The sequence below is a fragment of the Aulonocara sp. 'chitande type north' Nkhata Bay genome, linkage group LG15 (assembly GCF_057382095.1).
Source record: "Aulonocara sp. 'chitande type north' Nkhata Bay isolate Kocher_YH1m ecotype deep benthic linkage group LG15, A_spYH_male_GT1.1, whole genome shotgun sequence".
Classification (NCBI taxonomy): Eukaryota; Metazoa; Chordata; class Actinopteri; order Cichliformes; family Cichlidae; genus Aulonocara; species Aulonocara sp. 'chitande type north' Nkhata Bay.
The window spans coordinates 23770016-23781726 of record NC_141358.1 but is presented as its reverse complement, the minus strand read 5'-3'; the positions used below and the strand labels follow the sequence as shown (position 1 = coordinate 23781726).

The following is an 11711-nucleotide window of genomic DNA, read 5'->3' as shown; positions in this document are numbered from 1 at the left end:
TGAACTACAGGGTGATGCTATGATACATGATATTGAGACACACAATTCTAATCTTATATGACATTCTTAGCAAATTTACAGCAAATAAAACAAAGCACAAATTCAAAGTTTTTTTATTTAAAATTTTTTATTTTATTTTGTTTTTCTTGGTTTGGCGCTGTTTCTGAACTCCAAATGTCCTGTTGTAATTGGACATTTTGATGTAAGAAACAGCAGCAAACCCCAACAACACTTCCCTCATGGTGCTTTATATTGTAAGGTCAAGACCCTACAATAATGCAGAAAAGCTCCAACCCCCTAGAGCAAGCACTTTGGCGACAGTGGGAAGGAAAAACTCACTTTTAAAAGAGAGAAACCTCCGGCAGACCAAGGCTCTGGGATGGGGTGGCCATCTGCCTTGGCCAGTTGGTGATGAGGGAAGGAAGTTGGGAGAAGAGTTTCTTTTTAACCACTCTGGTTTGAAAAGTTCATTTAGATGCCCAATCTACATGAATATTTGAAGCCAATTTAAGAGTTCTGTCACATAATTACATGCACGTGTCAGTTCAATTTTGGCGTGCACACGAGAAAACCCTAAAGATGATGTTTGGTCTCCTCAGTTTGGCATGTTTTTTGAAGGTTGCCATGATTAGTTTGTCAACCAATGAGTTGCTTGACCTCAGTATTGAAGGAGGCCACGTTTCTTGGAGTTCAGTGTATATTGTCAGGCTGAGTTGTTCAATGTTCTCCAAGGACATTTTATAGTTTTTGGACACAATTTTGTTCCACATCTTACCGTTAAGCCTCTGTATAGTAAACTCAACTATATCTGGATCTGCTGACTTTTTTCTTTGGTTCATAGTGTGCATTACCACATCTTCAATGACAGTTTTCACCACTTCCTTGTACTCTTGCCTGTTTTTAGAGACACTGAGTACTCTTCTTGGTAATGCAAAGAGGTGTTTTGTGAAGGCTGGGACAGTAAGGTTATCGAGCTGTTCCCTCAAATTAAAAATCAAATACTTGTCCTTGCACTTGTGTGCTATGCAAAGATCCTTGAGAATGGCCCTGTCAAGATTTTTCAGCCGTTTTGGGGACAGATCCAAATGTTTCATTGTTTCAATTTCAGGCCAGATTTTCTGAATGAGGCGATCGCTGATGCAGTTAGGAGTGAGGCGCTCTGTGAAGAGCTTGTAATTAGAGGAGACTTTTTCTATGGCCTGTGAAACCACCAACTGGATCAGTCTGTTCACACACAACTTATCCTCCATTTTCAGTGCTTTCTCCCATGGTGATATTTCAGCCTTTGTCTCCTGTATTTGGTTGAGCTCATCTGCGCTCAGATACGTCTGGAGGATGTATCTCTCTGGGGTTACCGTTTCTACTGTCTCTGTCTTTGCCTCCGCTAATTCTTTTGTCTGCTCATCCGTTTTTTTCTGCATTTCATTTGTGTCCGTCACCATTTTCTGCTCTTCCAGGACTTTCTTATTTTCTTCCTCCAGGACTTTCTTCTCCTGCTCCAGATTCTCTCTGTGTGTTTTCTCATTAGACAGAGTTTCTTCCAGAGAGGCCTCATATTTCTGAAGTTGTGCGAGCTCAGCAGACAGACTTTCCTTCTCCTGTTTGAGGATCAGGATTTTGCTGTCACTCTGCTGAAGCTGCTGTTTCAGATGGTTCATCTCAAGGTCAAAGGTGATGGTATTTTCCTGACCTGAGATGAAAACGCAACAAGTCTGATCCCCTTTTTCGTTGGTGGTGCTGCTCATTTTCACTTTGCATGACACTGATTCATCAGTGAGTTGTCCAGCTTGGATCTCATACTGGTCCTGAATAAGGTTGTCCAGTGCACCTTTTGGCACAGTGCACACAAATTCTGCTTTTGCTTTTTGGTCGCTCATTTCTGACATTTGAAACAAAGCTAACAAAGCTAAAAACAGATATTGAGATAAGACTGAGGGAAGCAGAACAAAAGTTCATCCAATGAGTCGCTCGTGACTGTAAGTAAGAAACGTGCTTGTCCAGTGTGCGGTTTCACCTGCTTTTAAGGAGTTGAGTTGACTGTGACGTCACAGCCGGATTCTCTTGCCTTTCATCTTTGAAACTAACCCCGCCCACAGAAACGCTCCCTATTGGCTGATTGAAAATAGGTAACGCCCACAAAGAACAGGCTGTCAGAATTTCTGACGTCATGGCCCGATTCTCTTGCCTTTCATGTTTCAAAACGGGCTTTAATTTGCTTAAGCATTTGGGTCACTTCATCGAAAACAAACAAAAAAACAGTGTGATAAATTTTACTTAGGTACTAGAAACTTAGTGTTCCCTTTTGAGAGTATCTTCTTTAGGTCTTTATACATTAGCGCCTTACAAGTTTCTAGTTGATTTAACAGACATCCAGTTCACCTTGTAGTCCTGTTTTGATTATGGATCAGTTCTGGGTCTGGTTGAATTGGGTTTTAGTCCCTGTGTCTTGATACAGCCTGATTTTGTTCTGCCTTGCTGCTTAATTAAAAAAAAAAAAAAGTTTACAATGTCCTGCATATGTGATATATATTTTTTCTTATATTAAGTTATTCTTTTTCAAACAAAACTCAAAACACAGGCTAATAAATCTTCAACTTCACAGCATGTTTTTCACTCATTTCTAACGATACTGCTCAAGGGAAGCATGTATAATGTAAACAGTACATAATTAACCTCAGTGTATGAAGAATACTCTCAATTTCCATGAACAAATTGGAGTCTATTAAATAGATAGGATACCAACCACTGCACCGCAGTACCTGTAATACCTACAGCATGTTCTAATCGCTCTAATAGAATATTATGGTCAACAGTTTCGACGCTGCACTGAGGTCAAGCAGGACAAGCACAGAGATGAGTCCAGTGTCAGAGGTCATAATAAGATCATTTGTAACCTTCACTAAAGCTGTTTCTGTGCTGTGATGAGCTCTGAAACCTGACTGAAACTCTTCAAATAAACCATTCCTCTGTTTACGTCCTATGTCTAATACTTAAAGTTATTTATTATAAAATCTTCCATCCAAACCCTGACAAAGAAGAGCTGTAAGGGGCCAGCACAGAGCAGCAACCTGAAGATGAGGTGGGATTACGTATGTTTGCAGCTGCAGAAAACATGGCAGACCACTGTCCATCTGCCCCATCAGCACACTGCAATAAAAGAATGAGGAAGCTGGCCGAGAACTTCTACTCCTGATGCGCACTTTACATCCAGAGGACGACTAGAAGGAGGCCGAGTCATGTAGAATGTTTTAATCTAGATCACGTGGCTGTGTTTTGTAGCACTCCGAACTTTTGTCTGATTAGCCACAGATATAATGTCTGAAGGCATTACTCATCTTAATGTGGAGATTCATTTGAATATGCACTTTCTGATGTGCATTAAATCATTTCACTGTTTGGCATTTCACTATTCAAAATGAAAATAATTCATTGTTATCTGAAAATAATATTGTTATGAAGGCTAGATGCATTTCCAGGAGTGGGAGCTTTTTTTTTTCTTTGTCAAGGTCTTTAATCTTGAAAACTGCATGGCACACAGACAGGCAGAAAAGACCATTCAATGAAAATATCAATTCTGGGGATCTGGAACACGGAAAGTAGAATATCTAAGCAAATGTAACCAGCTAACTTCAAACACCGGTCATACTTTGAGTGTCTCCGGTGTTTTTTCAGCACCGGTTTATACACACATACAGAAAGACATTACTATGACATCCACTTCAAATTGAACTACAGGGTGATGCTATGATACATGATATTGAGACACACAATTCTAATCTTATATGACATTCTTAGCAAATTTACAGCAAATAAAACAAAGCACAAATTCAAAGTTTTTTTATTTAAAATTTTTTATTTTATTTTGTTTTTCTTGGTTTGGCGCTGTTTCTGAACTCCAAATGTCCTGTTGTAATTGGACATTTTGATGTAAGAAACAGCAGCAAACCCCAACAACACTTCCCTCATGGTGCTTTATATTGTAAGGTCAAGACCCTACAATAATGCAGAAAAGCTCCAACCCCCTAGAGCAAGCACTTTGGCGACAGTGGGAAGGAAAAACTCACTTTTAAAAGAGAGAAACCTCCGGCAGACCAAGGCTCTGGGATGGGGTGGCCATCTGCCTTGGCCAGTTGGTGATGAGGGAAGGAAGTTGGGAGAAGAGTTTCTTTTTAACCACTCTGGTTTGAAAAGTTCATTTAGATGCCCAATCTACATGAATATTTGAAGCCAATTTAAGAGTTCTGTCACATAATTACATGCACGTGTCAGTTCAATTTTGGCGTGCACACGAGAAAACCCTAAAGATGATGTTTGGTCTCCTCAGTTTGGCATGTTTTTTGAAGGTTGCCATGATTAGTTTGTCAACCAATGAGTTGCTTGACCTCAGTATTGAAGGAGGCCACGTTTCTTGGAGTTCAGTGTATATTGTCAGGCTGAGTTGTTCAATGTTCTCCAAGGACATTTTATAGTTTTTGGACACAATTTTGTTCCACATCTTACCGTTAAGCCTCTGTATAGTAAACTCAACTATATCTGGATCTGCTGACTTTTTTCTTTGGTTCATAGTGTGCATTACCACATCTTCAATGACAGTTTTCACCACTTCCTTGTACTCTTGCCTGTTTTTAGAGACACTGAGTACTCTTCTTGGTAATGCAAAGAGGTGTTTTGTGAAGGCTGGGACAGTAAGGTTATCGAGCTGTTCCCTCAAATTAAAAATCAAATACTTGTCCTTGCACTTGTGTGCTATGCAAAGATCCTTGAGAATGGCCCTGTCAAGATTTTTCAGCCGTTTTGGGGACAGATCCAAATGTTTCATTGTTTCAATTTCAGGCCAGATTTTCTGAATGAGGCGATCGCTGATGCAGTTAGGAGTGAGGCGCTCTGTGAAGAGCTTGTAATTAGAGGAGACTTTTTCTATGGCCTGTGAAACCACCAACTGGATCAGTCTGTTCACACACAACTTATCCTCCATTTTCAGTGCTTTCTCCCATGGTGATATTTCAGCCTTTGTCTCCTGTATTTGGTTGAGCTCATCTGCGCTCAGATACGTCTGGAGGATGTATCTCTCTGGGGTTACCGTTTCTACTGTCTCTGTCTTTGCCTCCGCTAATTCTTTTGTCTGCTCATCCGTTTTTTTCTGCATTTCATTTGTGTCCGTCACCATTTTCTGCTCTTCCAGGACTTTCTTATTTTCTTCCTCCAGGACTTTCTTCTCCTGCTCCAGATTCTCTCTGTGTGTTTTCTCATTAGACAGAGTTTCTTCCAGAGAGGCCTCATATTTCTGAAGTTGTGCGAGCTCAGCAGACAGACTTTCCTTCTCCTGTTTGAGGATCAGGATTTTGCTGTCACTCTGCTGAAGCTGCTGTTTCAGATGGTTCATCTCAAGGTCAAAGGTGATGGTATTTTCCTGACCTGAGATGAAAACGCAACAAGTCTGATCCCCTTTTTCGTTGGTGGTGCTGCTCATTTTCACTTTGCATGACACTGATTCATCAGTGAGTTGTCCAGCTTGGATCTCATACTGGTCCTGAATAAGGTTGTCCAGTGCACCTTTTGGCACAGTGCACACAAATTCTGCTTTTGCTTTTTGGTCGCTCATTTCTGACATTTGAAACAAAGCTAACAAAGCTAAAAACAGATATTGAGATAAGACTGAGGGAAGCAGAACAAAAGTTCATCCAATGAGTCGCTCGTGACTGTAAGTAAGAAACGTGCTTGTCCAGTGTGCGGTTTCACCTGCTTTTAAGGAGTTGAGTTGACTGTGACGTCACAGCCGGATTCTCTTGCCTTTCATCTTTGAAACTAACCCCGCCCACAGAAACGCTCCCTATTGGCTGATTGAAAATAGGTAACGCCCACAAAGAACAGGCTGTCAGAATTTCTGACGTCATGGCCCGATTCTCTTGCCTTTCATGTTTCAAAACGGGCTTTAATTTGCTTAAGCATTTGGGTCACTTCATCGAAAACAAACAAAAAAACAGTGTGATAAATTTTACTTAGGTACTAGAAACTTAGTGTTCCCTTTTGAGAGTATCTTCTTTGGGTCTTTATACATTAGCGCCTTACAAGTTTCTAGTTGATTTAACAGACATCCAGTTCACCTTGTAGTCCTGTTTTGATTATGGATCAGTTCTGGGTCTGGTTGAATTGGGTTTTAGTCCCTGTGTCTTGATACAGCCTGATTTTGTTCTGCCTTGCTGCTTAATAAAAAAAAAAAAAAAGTTTACAATGTCCTGCATATGTGATATATATTTTTTCTTATATTAAGTTATTCTTTTTCAAACAAAACTCAAAACACAGGCTAATAAATCTTCAACTTCACAGCATGTTTTTCACTCATTTCTAACGATACTGCTCAAGGGAAGCATGTATAATGTAAACAGTACATAATTAACCTCAGCGTATGAAGAATACTCTCAATTTCCATGAACAAATTGGAGTCTATTAAATAGATAGGATACCAACCACTGCACCGCAGTACCTGTAATACCTACAGCATGTTCTAATCGCTCTAATAGAATATTATGGTCAACAGTTTCGACGCTGCACTGAGGTCAAGCAGGACAAGCACAGAGATGAGTCCAGTGTCAGAGGTCATAATAAGATCATTTGTAACCTTCACTAAAGCTGTTTCTGTGCTGTGATGAGCTCTGAAACCTGACTGAAACTCTTCAAATAAACCATTCCTCTGTTTACGTCCTATGTCTAATACTTAAAGTTATTTATTATAAAATCTTCCATCCAAACCCTGACAAAGACGAGCTGTAAGGGGCCAGCACAGAGCAGCAACCTGAAGATGAGGTGGGATTACGTATGTTTGCAGCTGCAGAAAACATGGCAGACCACTGTCCATCTGCCCCATCAGCACACTGCAATAAAAGAATGAGGAAGCTGGCCGAGAACTTCTACTCCTGATGCGCACTTTACATCCAGAGGACGACTAGAAGGAGGCCGAGTCATGTAGAATGTTTTAATCTAGATCACGTGGCTGTGTTTTGTAGCACTCCGAACTTTTGTCTGATTAGCCACAGATATAATGTCTGAAGGCATTACTCATCTTAATGTGGAGATTCATTTGAATATGCACTTTCTGATGTGCATTAAATCATTTCACTGTTTGGCATTTCACTATTCAAAATGAAAATAATTCATTGTTATCTGAAAATAATATTGTTATGAAGGCTAGATGCATTTCCAGGAGTGGGAGCTTTTTTTTTTCTTTGTCAAGGTCTTTAATCTTGAAAACTGCATGGCACACAGACAGGCAGAAAAGACCATTCAATGAAAATATCAATTCTGGGGATCTGGAACACGGAAAGTAGAATATCTAAGCAAATGTAACCAGCTAACTTCAAACACCGGTCATACTTTGAGTGTCTCCGGTGTTTTTTCAGCACCGGTTTATACACACATACAGAAAGACATTACTATGACATCCACTTCAAATTGAACTACAGGGTGATGCTATGATACATGATATTGAGACACACAATTCTAATCTTATATGACATTCTTAGCAAATTTACAGCAAATAAAACAAAGCACAAATTCAAAGTTTTTTTATTTAAAATTTTTTATTTTATTTTGTTTTTCTTGGTTTGGCGCTGTTTCTGAACTCCAAATGTCCTGTTGTAATTGGACATTTTGATGTAAGAAACAGCAGCAAACCCCAACAACACTTCCCTCATGGTGCTTTATATTGTAAGGTCAAGACCCTACAATAATGCAGAAAAGCTCCAACCCCCTAGAGCAAGCACTTTGGCGACAGTGGGAAGGAAAAACTCACTTTTAAAAGAGAGAAACCTCCGGCAGACCAAGGCTCTGGGATGGGGTGGCCATCTGCCTTGGCCAGTTGGTGATGAGGGAAGGAAGTTGGGAGAAGAGTTTCTTTTTAACCACTCTGGTTTGAAAAGTTCATTTAGATGCCCAATCTACATGAATATTTGAAGCCAATTTAAGAGTTCTGTCACATAATTACATGCACGTGTCAGTTCAATTTTGGCGTGCACACGAGAAAACCCTAAAGATGATGTTTGGTCTCCTCAGTTTGGCATGTTTTTTGAAGGTTGCCATGATTAGTTTGTCAACCAATGAGTTGCTTGACCTCAGTATTGAAGGAGGCCACGTTTCTTGGAGTTCAGTGTATATTGTCAGGCTGAGTTGTTCAATGTTCTCCAAGGACATTTTATAGTTTTTGGACACAATTTTGTTCCACATCTTACCGTTAAGCCTCTGTATAGTAAACTCAACTATATCTGGATCTGCTGACTTTTTTCTTTGGTTCATAGTGTGCATTACCACATCTTCAATGACAGTTTTCACCACTTCCTTGTACTCTTGCCTGTTTTTAGAGACACTGAGTACTCTTCTTGGTAATGCAAAGAGGTGTTTTGTGAAGGCTGGGACAGTAAGGTTATCGAGCTGTTCCCTCAAATTAAAAATCAAATACTTGTCCTTGCACTTGTGTGCTATGCAAAGATCCTTGAGAATGGCCCTGTCAAGATTTTTCAGCCGTTTTGGGGACAGATCCAAATGTTTCATTGTTTCAATTTCAGGCCAGATTTTCTGAATGAGGCGATCGCTGATGCAGTTAGGAGTGAGGCGCTCTGTGAAGAGCTTGTAATTAGAGGAGACTTTTTCTATGGCCTGTGAAACCACCAACTGGATCAGTCTGTTCACACACAACTTATCCTCCATTTTCAGTGCTTTCTCCCATGGTGATATTTCAGCCTTTGTCTCCTGTATTTGGTTGAGCTCATCTGCGCTCAGATACGTCTGGAGGATGTATCTCTCTGGGGTTACCGTTTCTACTGTCTCTGTCTTTGCCTCCGCTAATTCTTTTGTCTGCTCATCCGTTTTTTTCTGCATTTCATTTGTGTCCGTCACCATTTTCTGCTCTTCCAGGACTTTCTTATTTTCTTCCTCCAGGACTTTCTTCTCCTGCTCCAGATTCTCTCTGTGTGTTTTCTCATTAGACAGAGTTTCTTCCAGAGAGGCCTCATATTTCTGAAGTTGTGCGAGCTCAGCAGACAGACTTTCCTTCTCCTGTTTGAGGATCAGGATTTTGCTGTCACTCTGCTGAAGCTGCTGTTTCAGATGGTTCATCTCAAGGTCAAAGGTGATGGTATTTTCCTGACCTGAGATGAAAACGCAACAAGTCTGATCCCCTTTTTCGTTGGTGGTGCTGCTCATTTTCACTTTGCATGACACTGATTCATCAGTGAGTTGTCCAGCTTGGATCTCATACTGGTCCTGAATAAGGTTGTCCAGTGCACCTTTTGGCACAGTGCACACAAATTCTGCTTTTGCTTTTTGGTCGCTCATTTCTGACATTTGAAACAAAGCTAACAAAGCTAAAAACAGATATTGAGATAAGACTGAGGGAAGCAGAACAAAAGTTCATCCAATGAGTCGCTCGTGACTGTAAGTAAGAAACGTGCTTGTCCAGTGTGCGGTTTCACCTGCTTTTAAGGAGTTGAGTTGACTGTGACGTCACAGCCGGATTCTCTTGCCTTTCATCTTTGAAACTAACCCCGCCCACAGAAACGCTCCCTATTGGCTGATTGAAAATAGGTAACGCCCACAAAGAACAGGCTGTCAGAATTTCTGACGTCATGGCCCGATTCTCTTGCCTTTCATGTTTCAAAACGGGCTTTAATTTGCTTAAGCATTTGGGTCACTTCATCGAAAACAAACAAAAAAACAGTGTGATAAATTTTACTTAGGTACTAGAAACTTAGTGTTCCCTTTTGAGAGTATCTTCTTTAGGTCTTTATACATTAGCGCCTTACAAGTTTCTAGTTGATTTAACAGACATCCAGTTCACCTTGTAGTCCTGTTTTGATTATGGATCAGTTCTGGGTCTGGTTGAATTGGGTTTTAGTCCCTGTGTCTTGATACAGCCTGATTTTGTTCTGCCTTGCTGCTTAATTAAAAAAAAAAAAAGTTTACAATGTCCTGCATATGTGATATATATTTTTTCTTATATTAAGTTATTCTTTTTCAAACAAAACTCAAAACACAGGCTAATAAATCTTCAACTTCACAGCATGTTTTTCACTCATTTCTAACGATACTGCTCAAGGGAAGCATGTATAATGTAAACAGTACATAATTAACCTCAGTGTATGAAGAATACTCTCAATTTCCATGAACAAATTGGAGTCTATTAAATAGATAGGATACCAACCACTGCACCGCAGTACCTGTAATACCTACAGCATGTTCTAATCGCTCTAATAGAATATTATGGTCAACAGTTTCGACGCTGCACTGAGGTCAAGCAGGACAAGCACAGAGATGAGTCCAGTGTCAGAGGTCATAATAAGATCATTTGTAACCTTCACTAAAGCTGTTTCTGTGCTGTGATGAGCTCTGAAACCTGACTGAAACTCTTCAAATAAACCATTCCTCTGTTTACGTCCTATGTCTAATACTTAAAGTTATTTATTATAAAATCTTCCATCCAAACCCTGACAAAGACGAGCTGTAAGGGGCCAGCACAGAGCAGCAACCTGAAGATGAGGTGGGATTACGTATGTTTGCAGCTGCAGAAAACATGGCAGACCACTGTCCATCTGCCCCATCAGCACACTGCAATAAAAGAATGAGGAAGCTGGCCGAGAACTTCTACTCCTGATGCGCACTTTACATCCAGAGGACGACTAGAAGGAGGCCGAGTCATGTAGAATGTTTTAATCTAGATCACGTGGCTGTGTTTTGTAGCACTCCGAACTTTTGTCTGATTAGCCACAGATATAATGTCTGAAGGCATTACTCATCTTAATGTGGAGATTCATTTGAATATGCACTTTCTGATGTGCATTAAATCATTTCACTGTTTGGCATTTCACTATTCAAAATGAAAATAATTCATTGTTATCTGAAAATAATATTGTTATGAAGGCTAGATGCATTTCCAGGAGTGGGAGCTTTTTTTTTTCTTTGTCAAGGTCTTTAATCTTGAAAACTGCATGGCACACAGACAGGCAGAAAAGACCATTCAATGAAAATATCAATTCTGGGGATCTGGAACACGGAAAGTAGAATATCTAAGCAAATGTAACCAGCTAACTTCAAACACCGGTCATACTTTGAGTGTCTCCGGTGTTTTTTCAGCACCGGTTTATACACACATACAGAAAGACATTACTATGACATCCACTTCAAATTGAACTACAGGGTGATGCTATGATACATGATATTGAGACACACTCTCACTGATGAGAAAGTATTCTCATTATCTTCAGGCTAGGTGATTGTAACCTGTCAGAGAAAGGTTGTGAGCTCCCAGTCTTCTTTCCTCAGAGAGCTGGACCTGAATGATAATGATTTATAGGGGTCAGGAGTGCAGTAACAGTTGCAGTGTATGTGGACCTAAAGCTGGCATTAAATCCTTCTATATAGTCTCTCATACTAAATAGGTTTTACTCTTTACCTTCTTCTCATTGGCATCCCTGGAGCCCTCATTCCCTTATCACTTTATATATGTATATAACTCACCTGGTGTTGTAACTAAATTTCTGTTTGATTGCACAGCTCCAAGTCCTGCCTTATACAACGGGACACCCACATTTATTCATCCGATCTTCTTTCGTATGGTAAACCAATCTAGAGGAGAATGCACTGACTACTTATTGCAAAGAAATAAATTACAATACACAAAGTTGATCTGAATCCAAGCTCACATTTCTTTCATCCAGCAAATC

At 40.1% G+C, this 11711-nt stretch overlaps 2 protein-coding genes across 2 annotated transcripts; both read right to left on the bottom strand.

The window, feature by feature from the left end:
• Positions 1–123: 123 nt before the first annotated feature.
• LOC147313121 (uncharacterized) lies at positions 124–2415 on the bottom strand. The gene has a single exon (XM_086263937.1). The coding sequence runs from the start codon at positions 1884–1886 to the stop codon at positions 546–548; it is 1341 nt and encodes a 446-aa protein (XP_086120063.1). The 5' UTR covers positions 1887–2415; the 3' UTR covers positions 124–545.
• A 1433-nt stretch (positions 2416–3848) lies between these two features.
• On the bottom strand, positions 3849–9899 carry LOC147313120 (uncharacterized). Its single transcript, XM_086264526.1, has 2 exons — positions 8002–9899; positions 3849–5671 (listed from the first exon to the last, which is right to left on the bottom strand). Exons 1-2 carry the CDS (start codon positions 9334–9336, stop codon positions 4271–4273), a joined length of 2736 nt encoding a protein of 911 aa, XP_086120652.1. The 5' UTR covers positions 9337–9899; the 3' UTR covers positions 3849–4270.
• Between the last annotated feature and the right edge of the window lie 1812 nt (positions 9900–11711).

Coding starts and splice junctions, on each gene's coding strand:
- LOC147313120 (XM_086264526.1), bottom strand. CDS start 9,336: ATGTCAGAAATGAGCGACCAAAAAGCAAAAGCAGAATTTGTGTGCACT. Junction 5,672..8,001: donor TTTTCTCGTGTGCACGCCAA/AATTGAACTGAC, acceptor GGATGAACTTTT/GTTCTGCTTCCCTCAGTCTT.
- LOC147313121 (XM_086263937.1), bottom strand. CDS start 1,886: ATGTCAGAAATGAGCGACCAAAAAGCAAAAGCAGAATTTGTGTGCACT.